Source organism: Alligator sinensis, unplaced genomic scaffold (assembly GCF_000455745.1).
Source record: "Alligator sinensis unplaced genomic scaffold, ASM45574v1 scaffold235_1, whole genome shotgun sequence".
NCBI lineage: Eukaryota > Metazoa > Chordata > Crocodylia > Alligatoridae > Alligator > Alligator sinensis.
Genome location: NW_005842042.1, coordinates 2187748 through 2201484, shown reverse-complemented (window position 1 = coordinate 2201484; position 13737 = coordinate 2187748). Strand labels below are relative to the sequence as shown.

The following is a 13737-nucleotide window of genomic DNA, read 5'->3' as shown; positions in this document are numbered from 1 at the left end:
CAGGAATGCAAAGGCATATTTAAGTCCTTGCTATATTTTAACTTGTTTGCAATTAGCTTCCCTGAATTAGCACACAAACAATGAAGCTCCCACAATGGTAACAATGGAATGACCTGGGACTACAAGCGCATAGAGCAATCTGAAGCGAACATGCCACCAGCTGACCCAAGAGTGGCCAAACATTTGTTGGCACCCTCATCCTCATGACCGGTTCTACAAGTTACCTGGAACATCAGCAGGTGTTTTGAAGCCTCTATTTAAGACAGAGGTGTTTTGAGTGCAATGCTGACAGTCCATTTCATCACTGAAATACTCGCCTGCTGATAGCAATCTACCTCATCAGCACCTTCTGTTTCATCCACAGGTTTTGCATGACCTGGCTCTTCTCAAATCCAGAGCTTAACTTCAGTCCTTGCAAACCTCCTAGTTCCTGGGAAAGTGTCTTCTCCTGTGCAACAATGCACAAAGTTACTCTTAAAACCAAAATGGAGACAGAGGCACCCCAACAACAGCTCCAGCCAGAGAGCAGGGGAAACAGTTTCCCATACATGCTAGTTTGAACTCTACCAGTATCATTCAAGCAACACAATACTCCTATAGCACGGGCATAGGAGCACCAGTAACAGCCCACGTACACTGGTTTAGCTTAGTTCCAGAGCCAAAGGGAATAAAACTACACCAGTATAAAAGATACATTTATACCAGTATATAATTGCATCTAGATTTGATCAGTGTAAAGTCATAACATTAAAAGAAATACGTACCTGGACACAAAACTAAAGCATAGGCCAAGTCTAAGACTTGATTTATGGTGATGCAGGTTCTTCTACATGGAGTTACTATCAGGATGTGACACTACAGCATATAAAATTATTCTTGTGGTAACTGGTCATGGCACACAATCACCCAACAGTAAGTGCTCACTGAGGAGTGAGCTACCTCACATTTACCGTGGGTTAAGAACATACACACGAGCAGTTACTCCAAGTTCATGCCCTAGGTCACCACTTGGTAACTTGTTGGGGATTAGAGATGCTGGAGTGCAACAAATTCAAACCCAGACTTCCAGCACTGACTTTTCGGTGTAAACCATCCTTTATCATGTAAGATAAAAAATATACATTAACTGACAATGTAGTTGGTAGACGTACCTCTTCCTGACAGACAACCAACATAGAGAATCAATGCAGAGTCAATATTGGCAGTACCAGGGTCTGCCCCATGAGTGACTGTGTCTAGATTATTCTTGTGATAAAGGCACAAAAACAGACTGCTCCAAATGCAAAAGGTTTTATTTGAATCAATGGCAAAAAACCAGGACTAATGGAGATTTGGAAGTGGGCTCTGAGCTGCGCAGACTCAAGGCAGCAGATCTATGCTTTTATTTAGTGTACATTATTAATGGAAGTCTTCCCGTCTCCAGAAACGAAGCCAAGGAAATCACAGAGGCACAAAGCAGATTACTCTCCCTGAGCCCTGCCCAGCGCCACTAGGCAGGGTCACGTTACAGGCAGATAGCACTGTCCCCTTTTCTCCCAGTTTAGCAGGCTGCCTGGAAATAATCCCCAGCAGATGAGAGACAACAAGCTCTCCAGATAGCAAGCACAGCTATAAACCTCCCTGGCTCCTCTACTAGGCAGAAGCACTGCTGTACCTAGAGACTAACAATTGATTGCTGCAATCAAGACTAACAACACCCACTGTGCTAGGCTCTGTACACACACACACACACACACACACACACACCCCTCCAATTCCTCTTACTGTCTGCACAGACATGGCAAAGAAATGATCATGCTTGTATCACAGATGGAGAACTGAGGCACAGAAGTGAAACGGCTGGCCAAGGCCATCCAGAGAGTCTGTGGCATTGCTAGGGCTGACCCGTGAGCCCTGGGTTCACAATCCAACGCCCAAACCACTAGACCAACTGGGGATTTCATAGACATTAGGGCTGGAAGGGACCTCGGAAGATCATCGAGTCCAGCCCCCCGCCCAAAGGGCAGGAAGTCAGCTGGGGTCATAGGATCCCAGCAAGATAAGCATCCAGTTTGCTCTTGAAGGTGTTCAATGTAGGTGCTTGAACCACCTCCGGTGGCAGGCTGTTCCAGACCGTGGGGGCTCGGACAGTAAAGAAATTCTTCCTTGTGTCCAGCCTGAAATGGTCTTGTAGTAGTTTATGACCATTTGACCTAGTCGTCATCCCTTGGGGCGCTCTGGTGAACAAACGTTCCCCCAGATACTGGTGGTCGCCCCTGATAAACTTATAGGTGGCCATCAGATCGCCCCTGAGCCTGCACTTTTCCAGGCTAAAGAGCCCCAGGGCTCTCAGCCTGTCATCGTAGGGTCTGCTTCCCTGACCTCTGATCATGCGCGTGGCTCTTCTCTGGACTCTCTCAAGCTTCTCCACATTCTTTTTGAATCACTCTCTGCTTTTCGGTTCTGAGCTCCGATTCTCAGGAGCAGCCTGATTGAGTCGGATTATAGTTTCATAGTACTTAGGGTCGGAAGGGACCTAAACAGATCATCAGGTCCAACCCCCTACCCTGGGCAGGAACGGGTGCCATGGTCATATCACCCCAGCCAAATATCTGTCCAGCCTTCTCTTAAAGACCCGAGTTGAAGTCTCTACTGTTCATGGTTATTTTCAGCCTTGTTGGCTATTCTCTCCCTCAGACCCTCTCCTCTGGTTGGTATTTCCCTTCCCAAGCAGCAGCTGCTAGCACAGTTCTGTCAGAAGCATTTTCTCCTGGCTGACCTCTCTCAGGAAGAAAGCCCTATTTTCCCCATTTCAGATCAGAGAGAAGGTGCCGAGTCCTTCTCAGGTATACAGGACAGGGCAGATGCTCCCAACCCTGCAGAACATCCTGTTCTAGTCACCAGTCACAGAAATGCCAGGCCATTGCCATGTACTACTAGATTCAGAGACTCATTCAGCTAAGAAGCTAGTTCACAGGATCTCATCCCTGACATGCCTAAACGCCAGTGGACAGTCATTGCCGTCCTACAGATCACTCCCTTGCTGGTACAGCTTCTCTCAAGCTCACAGAAGGGATACAGAAAGGCAAGACAGTGTCCAGACAACATACTAACTTAATTTTGTGTGTCTGCAGTAGAGACACATTAGGGAACAAGGGACCGGAAAGGGCAGAGGATAAAGCAATGTTGTAAATTAGAGGGCACTGAGGACGGACTTAAACTGGCTCAACAGTATTTTCTTTCAAGTGCCATGCTATACGTGGGATGCTTCCATCAACGACTTGCTCCCATCATCTTAATAGATGGCTCTTCTGTGCCCAGGGTTGCTTGACTGTGAGATGTACCACATTCCCCTGAGCACCTATTCAGTAAGGCTACCAAAGTCAAGTGGAGGCCTTTCTTACCACGCATCGTCGAGCTCAGCCATCAGAGGGGAGAAGGATGCTACTGGAGACATCAGGAAACTAAACAAGATAGCTGTCCTTCAAGCCAGGAGGAGAAAGAAGAGGAGGCCAAGTATTGTCTTCTTGCAACGCCAGTGACCTGTACTTCACCATCACCAAACTTCTGCCACATGGCAGCACAAGTCTGAAGCCAACCTGCCAGGCGCCGAAGTGCAGAAGAGTGCAGAGCGGACACTGGGTATATTCTTAGGAAATCTGGTTTCATTTACATTTCTACAGAAGGCCTGGAAGAGCAACAGCACACACAGGAAAACCTTCCTTCAAGGATTTTAGCTGAACATTAGTTTTCTTCCTACCTCACCCTCCTGTTCCTTTAAAGCAGAGGATCTTACTTTCCTATTTTTTACATGCATTCAATGCAACTCCACTGCCTGTTTAGGCCTACCAGAGATCTGCTCCATTCAGTCTAGAAAGGACATGACAAAGTACTGGACGCTCGTTATGCCCTAGCAAAGGGCTGGACTCTAAAAATAACTCTGCTTTTTTCTTCTCCCATTTGTGAAGTCCTTGAGTCAAAGAAATTGCCTTTGACCAAGACAGTCACACTTTACCTCACCTCCCAGGCACCCTACACCTCAGGCAGAAGTACCAAGCACTTCACACAGAGCTTCTTCTCTTGTCCCAGGATCATTTCTACTCAGGGACAGCATGCAAGTACCAGAAAACGGCCTTGGGACCAACTGCATGTTTGACTTGCAGATGCCTTCGCCTCTCCCCTCGCCACGTCAAATAAAAGCTATCCTCAACAGCAACCAATCACACACACTGGCTATTACAGCCCAGGGATTATTTCTATGTCAGAGAAAGCAGAGCAGCTAGGATCCCTGCTGTGAAATCCCCACCACAACTCCACATGGCATTCTTCAGAGGGAGAGAATTACCCCCCCCAAAAACACAACTCTTTCTCTGGTCCGGCTCCGCAGGTTCCTCGTTAATCCTGGCTGCCTATTCATTAATGTTCTACCTTGTGAGCAATTCGGCTGAATTATTGATAGCACTAAAATATCAGATGGTCTCTGAAAACAATTAAGGCTGGTTTTAAATGCAGCTTTGGCTTTTTGAGGTAAACATTCAAGGACATTTCCCCCCTGCCCTATAAGGGGAGCTGCATTTGGTTTAATAAAAGCAAATTCTCCTTTATACTGGTGCTTTGCCAAGGGGAACAGGCCACGAACAAGGTGATTAGAACGGCATGTGTAACTCAGATACTGACAGCCAGATTTGGAACAAATGGAGAAAAACAACTTGACGATTGTACTTTCCTTCCAACTGCACATGGAAACCCTTAAGGTAAGTGGAGCTTTCTTGGTTGGAATTTCCTTGGAAACTCTTGCCACTTCCCATGAACAGTCTGGCACTCCCCACCAAAGCCCCTTTCTTCCAGGTATACAAAAAAATTATACGTGGATGAGCCTGTCTTTCATCCTTGTCTCACAGCCAAATGCCCAGCTCCAGCCCCCAAGTTTGTCTCTGTTCCATGACTCCAGCTTTGGACTCTACGGCCTTCTTCATCCAACATTTCTTAGTAGTCCAGACCCAGTCCCAGCTCTACCCTACCCATGCTCAAGTCCACTCCCCTCTCTCTGCTAAACTGAAAAAACCCTCAATCTAACCAAAGAGCCTAGTTTATAGGAGGAATGAGGGCATAAGGCTTCAGAACTAGACTTCCTACAAGGCACTGCAGGAAGAAGCTTAAAACTGAACAAATCTGACAATGAGAGACAATTTACAGTGACTGTAGGGGACAGGAGTAGGAGCACTGCCCTCAAACTGTAGCAGAGGAACTTTAGGTTGGAGATGAGGAAGCATTTCCTGACTATAAGGGTGGTCAAGCTTTGGAACAGGCTACCTAGAGAGGTTATCGAATCTCCACCCCTGGAAATTTTGGAGTAGGTTAGACAAACACTTGACTAGGATAGTTTATTCAAAGATGACTGCCTTGAGCAGGGGTGCAGGGGTTTAGGTTATAGCCGTGTTGGTCTAAGGACATAGGCAGACAAGGTTCCTTGGGTGAATTTGATATCTTTTATTAGACCAACCCAAATGGTTGGAGAATAGTTATTAAGCAAGCTTTCGGGTTCAAAAACCCTTCGTCAGGCTAAGGAAGCTTCAGCAGTTGGTGTGTGCTCTTCCTTTTCATTCCATCCAGGAAGAGCACACACCAACTGCTGAAGCTTCCTTAGCCTGACGAAGGGTTTTTGAACCCGAAAGCTTGCTTAATAACTATTCTCCAACCATTTGGGTTGGTCTAATAAAAGATATCAAATTCACCCAAGGAACCTTGTCTGCCTTGAGCAGGGGTTGCACTAAATGACCTCAAGAGGTCTCTCCTATAATCAAAACTCTTAATTTCAACATTTTTTTAACCAAAAACAAAACAGATTGCTTCTTCACTTTCAAGAATGTTATCTGGCATTTTCCTTCCAGTTTACAGGATTTCCACGGGATGGAAAATTCGGACTTGCCACCCAGCTCCAAGCATGACCCAGAACTTGAAAATATTGTTTTGAAACCAGAGACCCTGATACTTGGTTGGTTCAAAACAACAGCTCCAGTTCTACAGCAGTGAGCTTGTTAAGGATTTGGTTGGCTCAATAGCCCTGCTGGCAGAGCACCTAGCAAACATGCTTACAAAGGAGCCAACATCAACAAAGCTCGACCCAATCAAGAAACTATTTAATTAACACTCTTTGCAGGGTTGGGCTACTGCAAGATAGAAGTCACAGGTACAAGATCTGACTCTTCAAGAGAGGTCTTCTGCACACACCGTGGGATAAAGCTCTTATCCAGACAAAGCCAGTGCTTGAGACTAGCAGCTACCACACATCTTCAGCAGTTGCTGTGCTACATTTATACTCATTACAGCTATTGCTACATTGGGAAATTGCTAATTATAGGGCTCCCACCTCTGCTTCACGTTTCTATTGTGTTTGTAATAGCTGTGGTTGCACTGAAGGCGTCGTGACATCTCTTCCCTAGGTGAAGCGTCTGGGGAGGTGAAGCTGAACGCGACCCGATTCCAGAAACACTGCCAGGTAGCAAGCAGGGGGAAAGGCCAGCTTGCTGTCAACAGGAAAATCAATGCCCTGGAATGGACTAAACTGTCATCTCTGGGATCCTAGGCAAAGCATTCAGTGGAGTAGATCAGTGGGTCATGGGCAAAGTCAGGAGAAAGGTTCCCCACCAGCCCTGCCTAACTGCCGCTGGGATCCCTGATATCTAAGGAACCCAAGGATGCCGCAAGGCGATGAGCAAGTGCACCAGGTTTTGTAGAACTGCTCAGGAGACACCTGTGAGCTGGAAGACTATTGGCCTATTCCTGAGGAACTTGACCATGAACAGTCTTCAGTAGCACCAGGCAGCCAGCTGTCCCCCATGTCACACAGACCTGCCTCAAGCCATGGCATGGCACAAGCATGATTTGCTGCAAAGCAGCCAGGAAGAAGAGGTTCACACCAGTGGCCTACAGCTGGCATAGCAGCTCTTGCACCAGCTGGGCTCCCCACACCCAGGAAACCCAGCGCTAAATCCTTCTCTGCCCCAAATAAGCACCAAGGAGACACAAAAGCTGATTAAGTCCCTTAATGCTCCAATGCCCCAGAAGAAGCGCTGTGCTAAGCCAGCACTCCCGGCTAACGTGCTTCTGTGCCTGTACCTGGTGAAGGATATAAGACAAGTGTCTCCAGATCAAAGGCATTGCAGAGATGTCAGGGCAGGACCACATGAAACTACTTGCTTTGGAAAGAGCCAGGCAGCCAGGTGGCAAAGCTGCCCCAAAGGTAATAGCCAAGGAAAGACCTGCAGGCCAGAGCAGGCAGGCAACGGAGATTAATGTGGGCCACTAATGGGCTATGCTAGGACTATAATGAAGACAAAGCTTCATATACCTTCACAGACCTAAGCAGTAATTGGTTCTTCTCTCATGTATCAGGAGCCTGCTTCCTTCTAAATCAGAGCACTGTTCACACACACACACATCCACCCACCCAGGGCCAATATTGCAAAAAGACAGCATTAATCTATGCCTCATGCCACATCTCCCAGGGATGACTCTCCCAGCTCCCGCAGCCCAAGCAAACAAGCTGAGCCCAAGGATCAGCCTCCCACTTGCTTCCACCTACCCTCTCTCCTTCTAACAGCTGCTGCTAATTTACCACTGCCGCCCACCTCCAGCAGCTGCCTGAGGGAGCATTAGTTACCCTGTTCTTAGAAAGGGGGGAGCAGGGAAAAGGACAGTGCTTAGATCACAAAGGGCTGTTCCCATGTCACAGCAATAAGCAGCACATCAGAAACTCAACAGGTTCCTGCAGCCAGATGAGCTCTGAAGCATCCTCCCATCATTCCTGCATCCAAGCACCAGTGAAAGGAGGGATCCACAAATAACCTAACTAGACACTTGGACTTGCCCCTGGAGACCAGGTCAGTACAGTCCCCTACAGCACCTTTGTTTCAAGCCTTGCCCAGTCTCTCTCTGCAGGTCTAACAGGCTACAGCTACCCCTGCAGAGACAGGCTTGATGTCTTCTGGCTCTCACTGTCAGAAACACTTAAAGCACAGGGAAGATGAAGGAAGCCAGAATCGTCTCCTCGGTGCCTTGACAGCAGATGCTCTGAAGTATTGCTCTCCCAAGGTACCTTTGCCAAACTCACTGCAAACTGCAGCTCTGGTGCATGCACACTGAACACGAACTGGGCACACTAGTCCTTCGGCTCCCTCCATCTGTGCCCTGCTCATCACCAGAGCATAAGCCAGTGTTGCTGAGTTACAAACACTCCCAAGGGAATCCACATCTCCCTGCTGAAATCCCTTATTAGAGAACCGCCTCTGGCCTGCGCAAGAGGGAATTCAAGCCACCAGCTCTTTCAGTGACAATCTGTGATCTATGGGGCATCACTTCCACAGATATGAATGGTTATTAGTCTATTCAGTCAGTGGAGCTATGACAGTTTATACCAGCAGAGGACCCATCCCCTGGCATTCTGGAGATATGCTGCAGGGAAATGGGAAGCCATGGAAAACCACTGGCAAACACACGCAGACACAAACCTGATGGGGGAATGGGTTTTGCTAAAATGGTAACACCCGAGAGGAATTCCCTCAATGAGAAAAGCATGCACAGCCTACAGGTTTTTCACCTTTAAATTCAACAGGATCTACCAATTTCTACTGCAAAGGAGCTGCTCATTGCTAGCGCACACACGCACCCATTTTTCAGCCTTTGAACTCCTAGGAGATAACATCCACTGGCAAATGCAATGCTCTGTACATCTACCCAAGAAAGCACTGGAGGCAGCAACAGATTTTAAAAGGCTTCTCCCTGCAAATTCTAATTAGAAGTAGCTTCCACAGAATTCACTCTAGTATTTAACCACGGCCTCATCATTTTGTATCAAAATATATGCCAGTGGACAAGTCAGGAGGAAAACTTAGATCTATCTGCAGCAACTGACCTGTGCCCGACAAAGGATCATTTTAGGGAATTTCCGTGGAGAGATATAGGTTTAAAAATGCCCATAATGTGGTGCAATTCTCTCTCTGCAGATAATTCCCTTGCTTTGTGCTGGTAGGCCCTTCTGGATATTGGGAGCCATTTGGTGCGGAATTTGAAACTCTAGACAGATGTCACAGGAGGGGAAATCTGTCAATTAAACCAAATGCTGCCTCATGTTCAGCATTCAAAAGTGGTGGCCCTTTAAAAATCAATCTGCAGAGACTGGACTCAGCCACCATTTAACAGGGGAGAACAGGCCATGGGGGAGGGCTGATTTTTTTTTCCCCACTGCAGAGGTCTTGGAAGTAGATCCCTGCTCTGAGGAGACTGCAGTGCAAAGAGAGGGGAGGCAGCTACATCCCAGCCAGTGGGTTTGCAGGCGCAGCCTTTTGCTCCTTGCGGCACTTTCCTTCCGGTTTCACTGGAACAATAAGACAGGACAGGAAGGGGGTGGGAACAGACTTGGAGCACAATTCTCGGGAGCTCCTTTTGCTTTCAGATGTTTTCCTTTATCTTGACCCCAAGAAAGATAAAAGTCCCCCGGGCTTCTTCAGAGAGAAATCCTTTAAAAGCAACATGTTTAAGTAAGGTGACTGTATGGGACCATAGGAAATCCAGGACACTGCCCCCCTGGCAAACTCAGCGGCGCCACGGCAGGCGGAGGCAGAGAGGCATGGTGCACCAGGCAGGTGGGCAGCAGCGGTACCTGCCCACCTCCCTTCCTGGTGCACCACGCCACTCTGCCTCCCTGCCGGACTGCGTCCTGCACCCCTGTGACTCCAGGACGCTCATTTTAATCTTCACCAACTTGTCAGGACGAGCCTACGAAATCCAGGACTGTTCCAGTCAAACCAGGATGTACGGTCACCCAACGTTTAAATGAAGGATGCCTCATTCGAAAGCTTGTTTTGGCCTACCCCAGCCATACAGTTGATCCAATAAGGGGCATCACCCACAAAAACCCTTGCCTCTTGAAACATCTCAAGTGCTCCCCCCATGTGTTAAACTCATTTTATGCGGGAGACAGCAGAAACCAGAGCCAAGAGGAGATCACGGTTCTACCAGGGCTCTGCCCCACACTTGCTGTGTGACCCTGGCACCAGGGTAATGGCCAGGATGGCCAGAAGCAGCCTCTGATGTTGTAACCAAAACTGAGATGCTTGAGGTCTGATCTCCAGGGGAAGAAGATTCTCCTGTCTCCTCCTGAGAGATCCAGTCCCCGATGTCTCAAGGGGGACCCACAGCAAGGAGAGTAGCCCCACAGACCATCAGAGGCCGCTCTCCATAAGGCTTTGGTCTCCCTTGGTGCCTGCGTTTCTTTGTGTACAGTGCAGGGCGAGTGAGGCTTCCCTCCCCCTCTGCAGAGCACTGTGAATGGTGCTGCATTTCTCTGCTGTAGAGGGCTGCATGTTGCCAAAATCCTAGCCATGCACTAGTGCCCAGGCAGGCTGACAGCAGCACTCACCGTGCCCAGAGGGAATTACTCGGGTTGCTGGCCTGTCTCAGGTGCTTACAAACCCAAGCTTAAGAGCCCACAAGGTTACTGTGACCCTTAGCACATAGGATGCTGCATTTCCAATGCAGGAAGAAGCTGAGACATACAAGCATGGCTGAAGGACTATCTGGCACAGGGGTGGGCAAAATGAAGCCCAGGGGCCGGATGTGGCCCACCAGGCCATTCTATCCAGCCCGCGGGGCCCCTAAAAAATTTAGAAAATTTAACATTAATCTACCCTGGGCTGCCTGTCATGCAGCCCTCGATGGCTTGCTGAAACTCAGTAAGCGGCCCTCTGCCCAAAATAATTGCCAGCCCCTGGTCTAGCAGCTGGGGTCTTGCCCAGGACAAGGGTGCCCCAGGTACATGACTGGGCTGATCATTTGGGGTATGTCCACACTGCATATGCATATGCATCCCCTGCTCTGCTAGGAGCACTTGCTTTCACATGTTCCAACCGCAGAAATGTGACAGTGAAGTTGCTCTGGGAAGTCCCCCATGGCCACTCCCCAGCCCATCTGAGGCAGTGGTCATGAGAGCTGTTCCAGGGTTCCCCTCTGGCCAGCAGCCTTTTTTAAAACTAAATTTAGATTGAAGAGCTGCACTCCAGCAACAGTAAACCATATGAGGTGCATCCTAGCAGATAGCTATATTGCACTTGTGCAAAGAGGCCTGGGAAATCATCTTCATCCCCCATCATGCTAGATATTGCACATAAACACTGCAAGCTCTTCAGGGTATGGATATTCCTTGCTGTCTAACCACAGTGGATGGGGGGCAGGGGGAAGGTCACACAACTGGTAAGAAACTGAGCAAAGAATGGAACCCGACTGCAAGTCCATTGCCCTAAACATGAACCACACAACCTCAAAGTACTTACAAAAAATTCCCAAGGCCTGAACTATTAACTAACACTGAAACAGGCAGCAAAAGGCCTGGGATATCCCAGATTGCACATGACAATGTATGCAGAGTCAAGCAAGGCATTCTCCCATGGTACTGGTGGGCTGCAGTGAAAATGCAGTGAGTGGCTGAGGGGTAAGGCCATAATTACACTTAGAGCCTGATTGTCCATGTGATCCCTGCATCATCTCTTCAGAGCCATTCAACTTCCCTCTCCCCCCACCCAGCTCCAGTTCCTGGCCTCTCAAAGGCGATGCACAGCAAAGGAAGCAGCCCCACAGACAGTCAGAGGCTGCTCTCCATAAAGTGCCCATCCCCACCCCTGCCCCGCTATCAAATGCAAAATCTTAGAATAGGAACAATTTACAATGCAGGCTACATTTGGCAGCAAAAGCTCAGGGAAGCCCCAATCCCTGTGGCTATGGCCTAACTCAGGGAACTGGAAGCATCTCCTATGCATGTGGTTTCTTGGAGGTAAACAAAGTGCCATAAGAGAAACCCTAGGACAGTGGCATTTAGGTGATGGCATCTCCATCCTTGGAGGTTTTTAAGGCCTGGCTTGACAAAGCCTTGGCTGGGATGATTTAGTTGGGGACAGTCCTGCTTTGAGCAGGGGGTTGGACTAGATGACCTCCTGAGGTCCCTTCCAGCCCTCATTTTCTATGATTCCATGCTCCCATCAGCTCTTGCCCCAGTTTACTCAGCTCACAAATCACAGGAAAAAGTTGTCCAAAGAGCCACTTTGCCAACAGGGTGTCTGCAAAGCAGCATAATTAAAGGTAGCAAGGCTCACAACTCCACTGCGAGATAAGCAATAAAGACTACATATGGTAAAGAGGCACACAGTTAGTTTCAACTTCATTTATCACAAGCCTGAACCTTGGAGTACTCCCTACTACAAAACAGCAGAGCTTAAAAATATTTCTCAATGAGAGTTTTTCCATTCTGGGGGGCATTCAAGTTAAAATACCCTCCTACTGTGGTTCAGAGGTAGAATCTTTGTTTGCCATGCAGGTGATCTGGGTTCAATTCCCAGACATGCACAAACTACGGCCACTAAGGTACTGAACATCCAGACTCAGTCTGGCCTTTGGATTCTGCCTCAATGGTCTAAAGCGGGATGGAAGGTCTGGGCAGCCTCCGCTCCTCCACATTCCTGCCTCGGCACACAAAGGTTCAAGTGACCTCTCATGCATACATGATGATCCAGAAGGATCACTGGTTGTCTACTACAAGTTAAACTAGATAACCAAAAGGTTTTGTTTTTTTAAGTCTCAATTTAAAAAAAAATGTTCTTCTCTTGGCAAGCTACCTCTCTGTGGTGTCCAATATCATAACTGCAGCAGCTCTCCAGGAAATATATCCAGAAAAACAGGTTAGGTGTTATATTAATTTCTAATGGAAGGTATAGAACAGGATAAAACAAAAAGAGGTTTTTTGAAAAACACAATTGTGAGGATACAGCCAAAACAAGACAGCAAATACTATTTTTTTTCTTATCTTTCAGGCCACTTCAATCAGTTGTCCAGAGTCCAAAACTGAAGCTACGTTCCCTACATGAAATTGTTTTGGTGGGCTGGAAATCAGTCTGTGATCTCCCTTCCCCAGGGATGCTGTTGGGTTTCCTTGATTCTTCCAAATGTCCTCTGAACTCATCTCAGGAACGTTCCTGCTTAGGATGGCTCCCTCCTCCCCAGCTTCCAGTCTCCTGCTCCTCCAGTGCTGATCCCCAGCCTTCAAATCAGCCTAGTGCAGGAACCCAACACCCAGTAGCTCCTGAGCAACTGCTGTTTCCCCTGCTATTCTGCCTGTTGTTAGCATTTTTATAGCAGCAGCTAATAACTCTGACTAGGATCAAGGCTCCATTGTGCTAGGTGCTTATGTTTGCAATAGGAACAGTCCCTGCTCTGTATCTAAACCAACAATTCATAGAACAGGAGGAAATATCCCCATTTTACAGCAGTGCAGGGACGTGACTTGCCCAAGACCATGCAGGCTGTGTTAGAACCATGACCTGCCCCCCGATAATTCACCACCCAGGGACTCAAATTAACCATGGAGCTGGCCTCCCTCACATCACCAAGGACAGAGCCTGGCCCACGACTCAGAAAGCAGCAATTACCAGCAGCATTTTGTTTCTATTAAGCTGCAAAGAACCAAAAGCAGGGAAGCATCCCATCCTCACAGGCAAGAGCCTGGACGTAGGAGGAAAGGTCTGTTACTTCATTTTCCACCCTCACCCCTCTCAGGCTAGTGAGCACGACACATTCCACGAGGAAGAGAGCTGATCTCAAGCCAGTTATCCTTTAACTTAAGGCTGCCATGGAGCTGCAGTAATTTCTGCCCATAACATGTACAGATGATCTCTCCAACATGAGGTGGCCAATGAAGGGAAAATTTTAAAA

At 48.0% G+C, this 13737-nt stretch overlaps 1 protein-coding gene across 1 annotated transcript in view; it reads right to left on the bottom strand.

The window, feature by feature from the left end:
- The window catches only part of NPDC1 (neural proliferation, differentiation and control 1), a gene marked incomplete at its 5' end in the record, with an annotated part of 93290 nt that extends 86146 nt beyond the window's left edge, over positions 1-7144 (bottom strand). The window contains one exon of the mRNA XM_025203070.1: positions 7099-7144. Coding sequence (XP_025058855.1) covers positions 7099-7144 — 46 coding nt within the window. The remainder of the gene's footprint in view (positions 1-7098) is intronic.
- Between the last annotated feature and the right edge of the window lie 6593 nt (positions 7145-13737).